This window comes from Anoplopoma fimbria, chromosome 7, assembly GCF_027596085.1.
Source record: "Anoplopoma fimbria isolate UVic2021 breed Golden Eagle Sablefish chromosome 7, Afim_UVic_2022, whole genome shotgun sequence".
NCBI lineage: Eukaryota > Metazoa > Chordata > Actinopteri > Perciformes > Anoplopomatidae > Anoplopoma > Anoplopoma fimbria.
This window is the reverse complement of record NC_072455.1, coordinates 10,283,086-10,296,491: the sequence shown is the minus strand read 5'-3', so window position 1 is coordinate 10,296,491 and position 13,406 is coordinate 10,283,086. Positions and strand designations below refer to the sequence as shown.

Below are 13,406 nucleotides of genomic sequence, written 5' to 3'. Positions count from 1 at the left end.
CATTCCTGAGTTTACACAGGCACCACAAGAGTACGCCATATCACATACGGACTTAAGGTCTTGTTCACCTGAATCAGTGTTGTCCGACTTGGATGAGGAAATTGAGTTATTGCTCCCAATTGTCCTAGATGACCGATCTTCTCCTGAGTCCTTGGCATCTCTGAGTAAACACAGACGACTTTCTCCTGATTCCCCTGTACCTGACTTTAGTCAGGCTTTGCTAGAGACTGAGACAGAGTTCAATGCTTACAGGACATGGTCACCTGAATCAGAGGCTTCAGAACTAGAATATTCTCCTTTAATTTCACAGATGTTTGATTTTGAGGACAGAGCAGAATCCTGTCAATCAGGAGTGTCTGACTCTGATCTCAGATGTTTGTCTCCTGACTCTCCCCTACCCCAGTACACCCTGAGTGCATCCAATATGTTGGCAATAAGCTACAGATCCACGTCACCTGAATCAGTATATTCAGATGAGGATTTAGAAAAAGATTTGTCTATCCCTTGGCTTTTCGAGGACAGAGCAGCATCTCCTGGTTCACCTGCATCCAACGATGAATTTCGACCTCTTTCGCCAGACTCACCCATTCCTGAGTTTACACAGGCACCACAAGAGTACGCCATATCACATACGGACTTAAGGTCTTGTTCACCTGAATCAGTGTTGTCCGACTTGGATGAGGAAATTGAGTTATTGCTCCCAATTGTCCTAGATGACCGATCTTCTCCTGAGTCCTTGGCATCTCTGAGTAAACACAGAAGACTTTCTCCTGATTCCCCTGTACCTGACTTTAGTCAGGCTTTGCTAGAGACTGAGACAGAGTTCAATGCTTACAGGACATGGTCACCTGAATCAGAGGCTTCAGAACTAGAATATTCTCCTTTAATTTCACAGATGTTTGATTTTGAGGACAGAGCAGAATCCTGTCAATCAGGAGTGTCTGACTCTGATCTCAGATGTTTGTCTCCTGACTCTCCCCTACCCCAGTACACCCTGAGTGCATCCAATATGTTGGCAATAAGCTACAGATCCACGTCACCTGAATCAGTATATTCAGATGAGGATTTAGAAAAAGATTTGTCTATCCCTTGGCTTTTCGAGGACAGAGCAGCATCTCCTGGTTCACCTGCATCCAACGATGAATTTCGACCTCTTTCGCCAGACTCACCCATTCCTGAGTTTACACAGGCACCACAAGAGTACGCCATATCACATACGGACTTAAGGTCTTGTTCACCTGAATCAGTGTTGTCCGACTTGGATGAGGAAATTGAGTTATTGCTCCCAATTGTCCTAGATGACCGATCTTCTCCTGAGTCCTTGGCATCTCTGAGTAAACACAGAAGACTTTCTCCTGATTCCCCTGTACCTGACTTTAGTCAGGCTTTGCTAGAGACTGAGACAGAGTTTAATGCTTACAGGACATGGTCACCTGAATCAGAGGCTTCAGGAGTAGAATATTCTCCTTTAATTTCACAGATGTTTGATTTTGAGGACAGAGCAGAATCCTGTCAATCAGGAGTGTCTGACTCTGATCTCAGATGTTTGTCTCCTGACTCTCCCCTACCCCAGTACACCCTGAGTGCATCCAATATGTTGGCAATAAGCTACAGATCCACGTCACCTGAATCAGTATATTCAGATGAGGATTTAGAAAAAGATTTGTCTATCCCTTGGCTTTTCGAGGACAGAGCAGCATCTCCTGGTTCACCTGCATCCAACGATGAATTTCGACCTCTTTCGCCAGACTCACCCATTCCTGAGTTTACACAGGCACCACAAGAGTACGCCATATCACATACGGACTTAAGGTCTTGTTCACCTGAATCAGTGTTGTCCGACTTGGATGAGGAAATTGAGTTATTGCTCCCAATTGTCCTAGATGACCGATCTTCTCCTGAGTCCTTGGCATCTCTGAGTAAACACAGACGACTTTCTCCTGATTCCCCTGTACCTGACTTTAGTCAGGCTTTGCTAGAGACTGAGACAGAGTTTAATGCTTACAGGACATGGTCACCTGAATCAGAGGCTTCAGAACTAGAATATTCTCCTTTAATTTCACAGATGTTTGATTTTGAGGACAGAGCAGAATCCTGTCAATCAGGAGTGTCTGACTCTGATCTCAGATGTTTGTCTCCTGACTCTCCCCTACCCCAGTACACCCTGAGTGCATCCAATATGTTGGCAATAAGCTACAGATCCACGTCACCTGAATCAGTATATTCAGATGAGGATTTAGAAAAAGATTTGTCTATCCCTTGGCTTTTCGAGGACAGAGCAGCATCTCCTGGTTCACCTGCATCCAACGATGAATTTCGACCTCTTTCGCCAGACTCACCCATTCCTGAGTTTACACAGGCACCACAAGAGTACGCCATATCACATACGGACTTAAGGTCTTGTTCACCTGAATCAGTGTTGTCCGACTTGGATGAGGAAATTGAGTTATTGCTCCCAATTGTCCTAGATGACCGATCTTCTCCTGAGTCCTTGGCATCTCTGAGTAAACACAGAAGACTTTCTCCTGATTCCCCTGTACCTGACTTTAGTCAGGCTTTGCTAGAGACTGAGACAGAGTTTAATGCTTACAGGACATGGTCACCTGAATCAGAGGCTTCAGGAGTAGAATATTCTCCTTTAATTTCACAGATGTTTGATTTTGAGGACAGAGCAGAATCCTGTCAATCAGGAGTGTCTGACTCTGATCTCAGATGTTTGTCTCCTGACTCTCCCCTACCCCAGTACACCCTGAGTGCATCCAATATGTTGGCAATAAGCTACAGATCCACGTCACCTGAATCAGTATATTCAGATGAGGATTTAGAAAAAGATTTGTCTATCCCTTGGCTTTTCGAGGACAGAGCAGCATCTCCTGGTTCACCTGCATCCAACGATGAATTTCGACCTCTTTCGCCAGACTCACCCATTCCTGAGTTTACACAGGCACCACAAGAGTACGCCATATCACATACGGACTTAAGGTCTTGTTCACCTGAATCAGTGTTGTCCGACTTGGATGAGGAAATTGAGTTATTGCTCCCAATTGTCCTAGATGACCGATCTTCTCCTGAGTCCTTGGCATCTCTGAGTAAACACAGACGACTTTCTCCTGATTCCCCTGTACCTGACTTTAGTCAGGCTTTGCTAGAGACTGAGACAGAGTTTAATGCTTACAGGACATGGTCACCTGAATCAGAGGCTTCAGAACTAGAATATTCTCCTTTAATTTCACAGATGTTTGATTTTGAGGACAGAGCAGAATCCTGTCAATCAGGAGTGTCTGACTCTGATCTCAGATGTTTGTCTCCTGACTCTCCCCTACCCCAGTATACCCTGAGTGCATCCAATATGTTGGCAATAAGCTACAGATCCACGTCACCTGAATCAGTATATTCAGATGAGGATTTAGAAAAAGATTTGTCTATCCCTTGGCTTTTCGAGGACAGAGCAGCATCTCCTGGTTCACCTGCATCCAACGATGAATTTCGACCTCTTTCGCCAGACTCACCCATTCCTGAGTTTACACAGGCACCACAAGAGTACGCCATATCACATACGGACTTAAGGTCTTGTTCACCTGAATCAGTGTTGTCCGACTTGGATGAGGAAATTGAGTTATTGCTCCCAATTGTCCTAGATGACCGATCTTCTCCTGAGTCCTTGGCATCTCTGAGTAAACACAGACGACTTTCTCCTGATTCCCCAGTACCTGACTTTAGTCAGGCTTTGCTAGAGACTGAGACAGAGTTTAATGCTTACAGGACATGGTCACCTGAATCAGAGGCTTCAGGAGTAGAATATTCTCCTTTAATTTCACAGATGTTTGATTTTGAGGACAGAGCAGAATCCTGTCAATCAGGAGTGTCTGACTCTGATCTCAGATGTTTGTCTCCTGACTCTCCCCTACCCCAGTACACCCTGAGTGCATCCAATATGTTGGCAATAAGCTACAGATCCACGTCACCTGAATCAGTATATTCAGATGAGGATTTAGAAAAAGATTTGTTTATCCCTTGGCTTTTTGAGGACAGAGCAGCATCTCCTGGTTCACCTGCATCCAACGATGAATTTCGACCTCTTTCGCCAGACTCACCCATTCCTGAGTTTACACAGGCACCACAAGAGTACGCCATATCACATACGGACTTGAACTCTTGTTCACCTGAATCATTATTGTCAGATTTGGATATAGAATTATGTTTCCCGACTTTCTTGGAAAACAGACCTGCTTCTATTGAATCTCGAGCATCAATCAGGCTTTCACCTGATTCCCCTCTACCTGACTTTATTCAACCAATGTTTGGATTAACTGAAACTATTTGTGGACATCGGTCAACATCCCCAAAATCTACCTGTTCAGATGTAGAATACATTGTTTTAAGCATTGGATCATTAGTTTATGACAAGAGACCCTCTTCACCTGACTCAGGGGCCTCTGGAGATGAATACCACGCTCTGCCACCAGACTCACCCATACCTGAATACAGGCCGGTAGTGCCTGACCATGTTATTGGGAGTGCTGGCTATAGATCATCCTCCCCTGAATCCTCTGATTCAGATACTGAGTACACTTTAAGTGAGGTTTTAATGTCTATGGCTTATGGTGTAGATGATAGACCAGATTCTCCCAAATCAGTCGGATCAAAAATAGAAGAGAGGGCACTATCAGTGGAATCCATACCAGAATACACACCTTTGTCTTGTGTGGCATTGACGGTACTCGGAAACATACGATCAGTGTCTCCAGAATTTACCCAATCACTTGATGAACACAAGAGGTTGTCTCCAGACTCACCTCTTCCTTGGTTTACACAAAATGTTCTCGAGACTACATCAGAAGTAACACACACTAGGCGTTCGTCCCTAGATTCAATATTGTCAGATTTGGAATATGCCTTGACTTCATACGGGTCAGAAGTCACTGAAATGAGACCAGTGTCACCTCTTTCAGAGAGCTCAGATGATGAATGTAAACCCCTGCCATCTGACTCGCCAATACCTGATTTTACAAAGACATTTGTAAAAAATATAATGACTGTAAGAGACATGTCACCCACTGAATTTTCAGGTTCAGATGATTTGTCACATTCTTTAGACCTGTTTGGTGCAGAAGAAAGGTCATCATCACCAGAGTCTTTTGAATCAGATAAGGAAGAATTACTTTTTTATTTACCGCCTGAATACAACCCCGTGTTGCTTAAATCAGCCATGGATATGGCTGACAATAGAGCATCATCTCCAGAATCAATGCCTGAGTTCAATGAGAACAGGTCACTTTCCCCAGACTCTCCCATCCCTCAGTTTACAGTATATTTGGAGTACAAGCCTACAAATAGATCATCGTCACCAGAATCACTGGATTCAGGTTCAGAGTGCGAACTTATGGTCACATCATCAAGAGATGCTGAGACTGACAGACCATCTTCATGTGAATCTATTTCATCTGTCAATGAGTTCAGACAACTATTGCCGGACTCAACAGTTCCTGATTTTATGAGAGTATTGTCTTCTTATTTCATGGATGCTAGCCATGTTGATAGATCATCTTCACCAGTGTCTCTGTCATCAGACTCTGAGTTTGTTGCTCTACCTATTGATTGTTGGATTGATGATAGCCCAAGGGCACTGAGCCCTCAAACTGTGGAGTCAGAGGAGGACTTAGGCTTTTGTTGTGAGGGTACTGAACTTTTGAGTCATGTGACGCCTCCTTTATTACCTGGTCAGTCTTCGTCATTACCTAACAAAGGGCCATTGGCTGAGTCATCATTACTAATTCAAACTTGTGAAACAAAGTCTAAGAAAGGACATGTCAATCTTGACTGTCAAAAAATGACAGAACTACAATCAGAAGTTTTGTCATACAAATGGATGCAGCATGGATACGAAGCTGAAAGTATTGCTACTTTACAAACCACTGTTTGTGAGGAAGACTTCCAGAAAGACTTTCTTGGGAAACCATCTCCAGTTCAAGATGCAAAAAGAAAGGAGACAAAGATCCAGACCATCAGTTCTAGAGAATTAAAGAAGAAGAGAGCCTCACAAAGGGTAAGATCAGAGCATGGCAAGCAAGCAAACACTCACTTTTGTTTTGGACTTTAACATGTCACTTGGATGGAGCAAATAACTGCCTTGATGAACTAATAACAAAATGGAGTGCAGCTGCATCAAATGTGTCTGGAATTCGGACGAAATGTTTCAGGAAAATAGGAATTTGTGTTGCTTTTCCTTCAGTTCTTATTGATTCGTCTAACCCTAATCTTCTTATAAAGTTGCATGTCATGGCATTACAATATTGTTCTAAACCTAAATGAGACACTTGCTGTATGGAAAATAATCATTGCAAAGTGATGCTAACCTGGTTAAATGATCCGGTAATTTTAATAGTACATACCAACCTGTACACTGATTTTTATGTTTGTAATCTTATTTAGATCATGTTGATATTCACTTACAGGCTCCTCTTCAGACACCAGGGGAAACACAGTTTCATTCATATACAACTCACAGAACTGTTACTCCAATTCTACCTGCATATGAGAATACAACATGTTTAAAGTTCGGCTTATCACAGGAACACCCAGAGTTGGAGTTCTCCCCTGACAAGTCACAGTCCAGTGAGCTTTTTTCACCCATGTCAACTCATTTTTTGGTACCACCAGATTATGAGGCTGTATTTTCAGGACACCAAACCCTGAGAGTTTCTCATTGCAGCCAAGCCTCTTTGAATGATTTGAGTCCAGTGTCTCCAGTGTTCAGTGACTCAATTTCAGCTCAAGTTGTGACTGATGTCACCGACAAGAAAGAGTCTGAAAATGCTGAAGACATAGAATTTTCACCAGACTTTAACAGAGTCCTCTCAGAATTTGAGAAAACGGTCTCTGAATTTGAGTATCCAACTGTCCTACCAAAGGAATTAAGTAAAGGATTGGAATCTTCACAGCACTCTGACTCAGATGTGGAATTCTTCGAGTGCAGACAGACCTTCTCTGACTTCTCTGAACCAGAAGAAGTCAAACTGGAACATGATATTGCCTATCATGTTTCTGAACCCCTGTCCCCAATGCCTGGGAATAGCCCTGATGGTGGCTTCCTGAAAGGGAGCTTTCAGTACATTGCTCACCCTTTTCTCCAAGTGGAAGATTACAAGCGCTTCTCTTCTGGCAGTGGAAGTCTCAGTGATTTTGCTTGTGATTCAGAGGGTTCACTGGAGTGTCAAACAGAGGGCAACCTCCCTTTGTGTGAGGAACTGCCTTCCAGAGATCAGGCCGAGTATTATGATGATGATGATGACTTCCTGGGAAGGGTAAGGCCTTGGGTTGGAGCATGAGCAGAGTGCTGCACTGTTTTTTCTTTAGCCTGGCCAGAGATGTTGCCATGGTAGTGCACTCAAGACTCAAAAGATAAACTACGTAACCTTATTTAGGTAGATGGGTGCTTTTGTGTGCATGAGTGCCTAAACTTTCAAGGAAATAACAAAGAATTAACATTGTGATGATTTGCTGTGTCATCATTGGGTGAAAAAGCTGTTGCCATTGTTGGTGTGATGTATTTGCAGTTCCTGATTTTTAAGTTAGATATTTACAAGCTTCTGTTCAGAACTTATTTTCTAATATATAAATGTTTGTTCACACTTGCACCTGTTTGCATCCTATGATTTCTGCTTGTCGTTGTCCCATCAGTGTGCAAAAATACTATTTGACAATTTGGAGGATCCAGTGCGGTGATATTTGAAAAATAGAGGAGGTGTACTTCATGCATTCATTCATTCATTCATTTTCCGTAACATGCTTATCCAGTTAAGGGTTGCAGGGGTGCTGGAGCCGATCTTAGCAGTCAATGGGCGAAGGCAGGGCGGGTGTACTTCAGCCACACATAATTAAAAGTATAAAGGAAAGGAAAATAACAGTATATATGTACCTGGTTATTTCCCATACATTTTAGAGCTGTGACTCTATAGGTCATGCTAGCTTTGCACTTGCCAACTCCATTGTAGAGATAGTTGGAGAGAGCTGGAACCAATCCGTTACCCTCAATTATCTTATAAATAAAAAACAATAAATTTAAACTTGCGACCTGACCCACAATCAGATATACTATATACAGTCAGGTCCATAAATATTTGGACATTGACACAATTTTCATCATTTTGGGTCTGTACACAACCACAATGGATTTGAAATGACACAATCAAGATGTGCATCTTGTTAATGTTTTAAAATGCAAACAACCTTCACAGTATAGATCAAGATGAAATAATTATCACCCAATTTAATTTAGACATTTTCGGGGGGGTTATGTGTTTCTCAAGGGGTCTGAGGCCTCCTGTATTTCGCACACTGGTTCCCATCCTTGCACGTTTATGTCAGTTGAAAGTTTTTTGTAAAACTGTGCCTTCTCTTCCTCTCACATCACTATTGTGTACAGCCATACATTTTTTCATTCCATTTATCTGTACATGAACCTTTTTGGCAAGCGAATCATAAAAAGTGAGGTTCAGAGAAAAGAAGGAACAGCTGCTGTCGGCTGGAGTGTGCTGTTGGAACACTGTTTAGACCTGATACATTGACCCATGCTGGTTGTGTGCGCTCTCCCAGGAGATAGCGGAGGAGCTAGGTTTGCTGTCTTCTGATAGCTCAGAGGAGGAGGTGCTGACCACCAGGGTGGTCCGACGCAGAGTTATCATCCAGGTAAACAAGCTGCAGTAGCTATGCAGCCCAGTGCATTATGGATCGGTGCAGGGTTTGTGGGTAGCAGCGGTTTAGTGCTCCTTGTTTTTTTTTTTTTCTTTCCTTGATTTACCGGAATAATCATATTATGCAGAATTTGCCTTACTTGCTTGCCGCAAAAATTCTGCAAAAACATTTTTTCAATATTTTCTTTAACCAAAAAAACGAAAAGGAAATTATGCCATCAGAATGATTTGACCGACTTTATAGTTGCATCAAAGTTATACAGATCTTGTGGTGTTGGTCGTGTATGCCTGCATTATATCACATATTGTTTAAAAATACTTTTTCTGAGGCAAGTAACATGTTGCTGTCTCTGCCCCTCTGCACACTAACATGTAAACTGATGGTATATGTTTTGTCTCGTTACAGGCAGATAACCTACCTGATATCCCACCACACACTGTTACAGAGGAGAAGTACACAGATGAGCATGGCAACATGGTAGTTAAGAAGGTAAGGTTTCATCCAAAGATATCCAGCATTATATCCAGCATTCACACTTAAAATCACAGTGCTATTCCTTGGCTTGCATGATGAAAGATATTAAACAGTTTACAGATTTTACAGCAAAGTTATTCTCTCCCTGTTTCGTCTACCAGATCACACGGAAGGTGATTCGTAAATATGTGTCAGCAGATGGCATGGAGACACAGGAAGTGACCATTGAGGGCTCACACCAGGAGACAGTGCAGATTGAGGAAGGAGACACTGTCTCCAGGGTGGTGAAAAGAACCGTGCTTCACAGTGAGGGAGATCAAAAAGAGGTTAGGCTCATCTTCTTTCTACTTGCATCTACTTTCATATGGTTTCATATCAGCACCACTTTAATCATAACTACATGGTTACCATTAGTAAAAAATATTTAAATGTAGTCTATGAAATTCATTTATTGCTAATAATCCTTGAAAGTGTGGTAGTAATCTCATCCTGCATCTTTGAGACTGCATCTAGTATTTTTACATCTCTTTCTGTATTAAAGAGTTGCATGAAGTTTAGAAATACCTGCGTCTGGTAAGTATTACATAAAGGTAAATAGTAACATTGCTTTGAGAACATTTGATGCTCTCTTCCTCACAAAATAGTAGCTAACATTTCTATATTTAACTGAAATGCTGCAAATAAATGAATTTCCCATCTTTATTCAGGTACTTGAGTCTGTGTATAATTTAAAGAGACTAGGATTGCAAACATATATAATTTGTGAGGTTGCACTGTTGACACAACGGTGCTTTGAGCTAAATGCTTACATCAGAATGTTAAAATCCTCTCAATTGCAATGCTTACATGCAGATATTTATCAGGTTAATATGTCAACATCATAATCGGTGTGTTAAATGGACTGTACTTGAATAGCGCTTTTCTTGTCTTCCGAGCACTCAAAGCGCTTTAACGCTTCATGTCATCATTCACCAATTCACACCCATTCAGCTGCCCATCAGGACTCTAACTAATCATTCAAAGCCATTTATACTACGATGGCACAGCCTACAGCAGCAATTTTGGGTTAAGTGTCTTGCTCAAGGGCACATAGACATGGACTAGCGGAGCTGGGTACTGAACCGCTGATTCTCTGATTGAATGACGACCCTGCTCTACCACTGAGCCACAGTCACCCCAGTGTTAGTATGCTAACATTAGCTAATGAGTGCTATTACAAAGCACACTTGTGGCTGATTGAAATAGAAATAGTATTGCTGGTATCTAGCCATAAAAGTAGATTGTAGTATTGCCCAAATGACAACACTTGATTAAACATAAAAGTACTTATACATAGCCCTTGGTGCTTTGACATCTTCTCTTTTGTCTTCTCTCTAGTTGACCTTCTCGGAGCCCCTGGCCCTGGGAGCCGCCACAGCATCAGAGTTTGAGGTGGAGCCAGTGCAAGGTCGAAAGGTCAGCAAGGTTGTCAAGACAACAGTGGTGAGAGGCGAGAGGATGGAGAAGCAGACGGGAGACCCCTCACTGGCTGCAGATCTCCCCTCAGCCAGACAGGACTTTGAGAAGGTCAGTGTGTCTCAAATTAAAAAAATATGATTTCTATGAAGAGTTGATATAAAACACTTACCAGGTGTTTTGGAGATTATCTAATGGCCATGACAGGAGATAAAAAAAAATGTGGAGGTGCAGCTGTTCATGATACCAGAATCACAGTATCTTTGCAAGTGATTACTTGCAAAGATAGTGCTACTAAGTTTTCTAATAGCTTGTCAGTAATTACTGTTGAGCCGATCTTTATGCCAGATTTCGAGTGTCTCTCCTCTTTATTCCCTCTCATCTTCCTCGTTTTTTCCCCGCCAGGCTTTGACTTATGCTGGAGGCTTTGGGAAAGTGCTCCTGCCTCATGTAGTAGAGAAAGAGGTTGTGCAGGACGACGGTTCTGTGGTTAAAAGGTCGGACAGCAGCATGGGAATGTGTAGAATAACCAAAAAGAGACTGGTGTGCAATTAGAGAGCTTAACTTTGGAAGCATGGTGTGATTGCACTCTATCTACTCACCTTTAACTTTACAGACCAAACTTTGATTTTGACTTATACATAGCAGAGTAAGTGGCAATAAGAAGTCCTTTTTACAACCAGGGTATTATTGTTTTGGCCATTATACTTAGTTTTAATTTAACTCACCAGATTTTTGCTGAGATCTGGATGAATGTTGCTGCTTCACAATGTCTTTATCAAAAACTTGGCAAATGCAATCTTCTCATTACTAATAACTGGCCAGAACTTTGAAAATAAATCCCTCAAAATAATCCTTGTTACATTGGCAAAGGTCCAGACGATCCAATCCAGTAAAGTATTTAGTTCAAAACACATTATTACATCAATAAATACCCACGGACTGCTGTTGCATCATTTCAAATTAGCCGGCAGATATGCCTAATTGTTTATGTAGTTTCCGTAATAACGCTCGTTCGCATGTAAACATTGCAGAAATCTCACTATCAAGATGGCCGCTGCACTCTGACCTTTCGATTGACACCTCATTTGACCCATTACGAGCTTCCATGTCCAATCTACAGCCGACAATAGCCAACGAGTTGAAGGAAAGGGCCAGCCCCTCTTCTTGCGTGTAAAGACCGAGCCAATGGCAACCGATTGCTCTGATGATTGACGCTTCGTATAGCCAATGAAATTTCGAAAACAACGATGTGCCGCTTCAGTGGTATATTTTAAAGCCACAACGAGGAAGCCCGTGCGTAAACGCCAACAGCTGCTGCCAGCTCTGTGTGTGTCCGTGCGTAAAAGGCGTAAAGTACTATAATCTGTTTATGCTTCAGTTACTCTGTGTCAGCAATACTGATAGTGAATCTGGATATGGGATAGGATACCTCTGTGTCACCTTTCATTAGAGCCCAAAATGATGATACTAGTAGCCTTTTTAGCCTAGGTAAGTGACCATGGTTACCAAGGGTCCTTTGGAGTCTACAAATGGCCTTTTTTGGGAACGCCTAGACATACCCTTAGAAAAACATGTGTAAAATATTCATTTTCTGTGGTATTGTTATCAAATTTGAACTGGGACTAGGTAAGGCTTCATGCTGTGGTCCCATTGTGTTTTCCAGCTCATAAGTCTCAGCTACAGTCTATTTTTCTGGCGGAAATAAAAACCTTCTACTTCAGTGTGTTCAAACTTCTATTACTCAATGCCAGTAGCACTTAGAGTGATTCTGAAAAACTTCAGAGTGTTACCTTTCAAAAGAGACCAAAACCATGCATGTACTCCAAATGGTTCAAGAACAGCTTTCAATTTACTTTGGGTATGCCTCGGATAGGCGTTTTAGGCTAATTTTCCCGGAGTGGTAAGGATCACTTTCACTCCAGCTGTAATTATCTTATATAACCATGTAATTCGACAATCTATTTACATTTTAGTGGACAGGAAAGGAAAATGTAATGGTAATTGTATTTAATAATATAATTTTATATTGGCCGCCCTGTGTTTCTACAGTCAGAGATAGTGACTACTGAAATGTGGCCCATTTAACCCTGAAGTTTTGATTTGAACAGTATCTGGTCCGTCCATGTCTGTAAACATGTCCATCAGAGTTAGCTTGGATGTGGCGTGACTTTTCTTTCTTGTTCTTGCAGAAGCCAGATGCGTAAGTCGCGAACCCAGAAGAGGACTGTGGTGAGGGATGGCCAGGGGAAGCACGTGCACCTGGAGCGACTGGACGACAACCCAGACGCCCTGCAGCCCGACGCACTGCAGCAGCACCTGCACCACCTACTCCAACGCTACTGTGAGGACGACCAGGAGGAGGAGGAGGAGGAGGAGGAGGAGGAGGAGGAGGAGGAGAAGAGCTTTGACTAAGCTGCTGCTTCCACTGACCTTCCTTCTAGATCTTCCCCTGAAGCCCTTGGTGACGCACGCTTCCTCTGATCAAGATGCCCTACGATGTTTGTTGTTTAAAAATGGAAGTCTTTTTTGTGCTGTGACACTCTTCCTTCTTTCGTTCACATTGTGTTTCATTTGCTCTTTTTGTGACCAAAGATGGAACCCTGCATTTTTGTCGGATGATCATTTTTTGTTTTTACCTTTTTGGCTGCTGTGGTGTGATAATGGTTTGCACACCAAAGGTGGATCAAAGTAAAAAGGGGGCATCTTGGACGTTTGGCCCCACGCACAGGCCTCTTCTTGAAGAAACATTTGTACATAGAGGAGATGAAAAAATCATGCTT

General features: G+C 42.3%; 1 protein-coding gene across 1 annotated transcript in view; it reads left to right on the top strand.

The window, feature by feature from the left end:
* Positions 1–13,038, top strand: part of LOC129093132 (ankyrin-2-like) — an 83,103-nt gene extending 70,065 nt beyond the window's left edge. The window contains exons 49-54 of the mRNA XM_054601049.1: positions 8,596–8,688; positions 9,100–9,183; positions 9,330–9,494; positions 10,546–10,734; positions 11,029–11,120; positions 12,816–13,038. Of these exons, the coding sequence (XP_054457024.1) occupies positions 8,596–8,688; positions 9,100–9,183; positions 9,330–9,494; positions 10,546–10,734; positions 11,029–11,120; positions 12,816–13,038 (846 nt within the window). The remainder of the gene's footprint in view (positions 1–8,595; positions 8,689–9,099; positions 9,184–9,329; positions 9,495–10,545; positions 10,735–11,028; positions 11,121–12,815) is intronic.
* Positions 13,039–13,406: the final 368 nt, after the last annotated feature.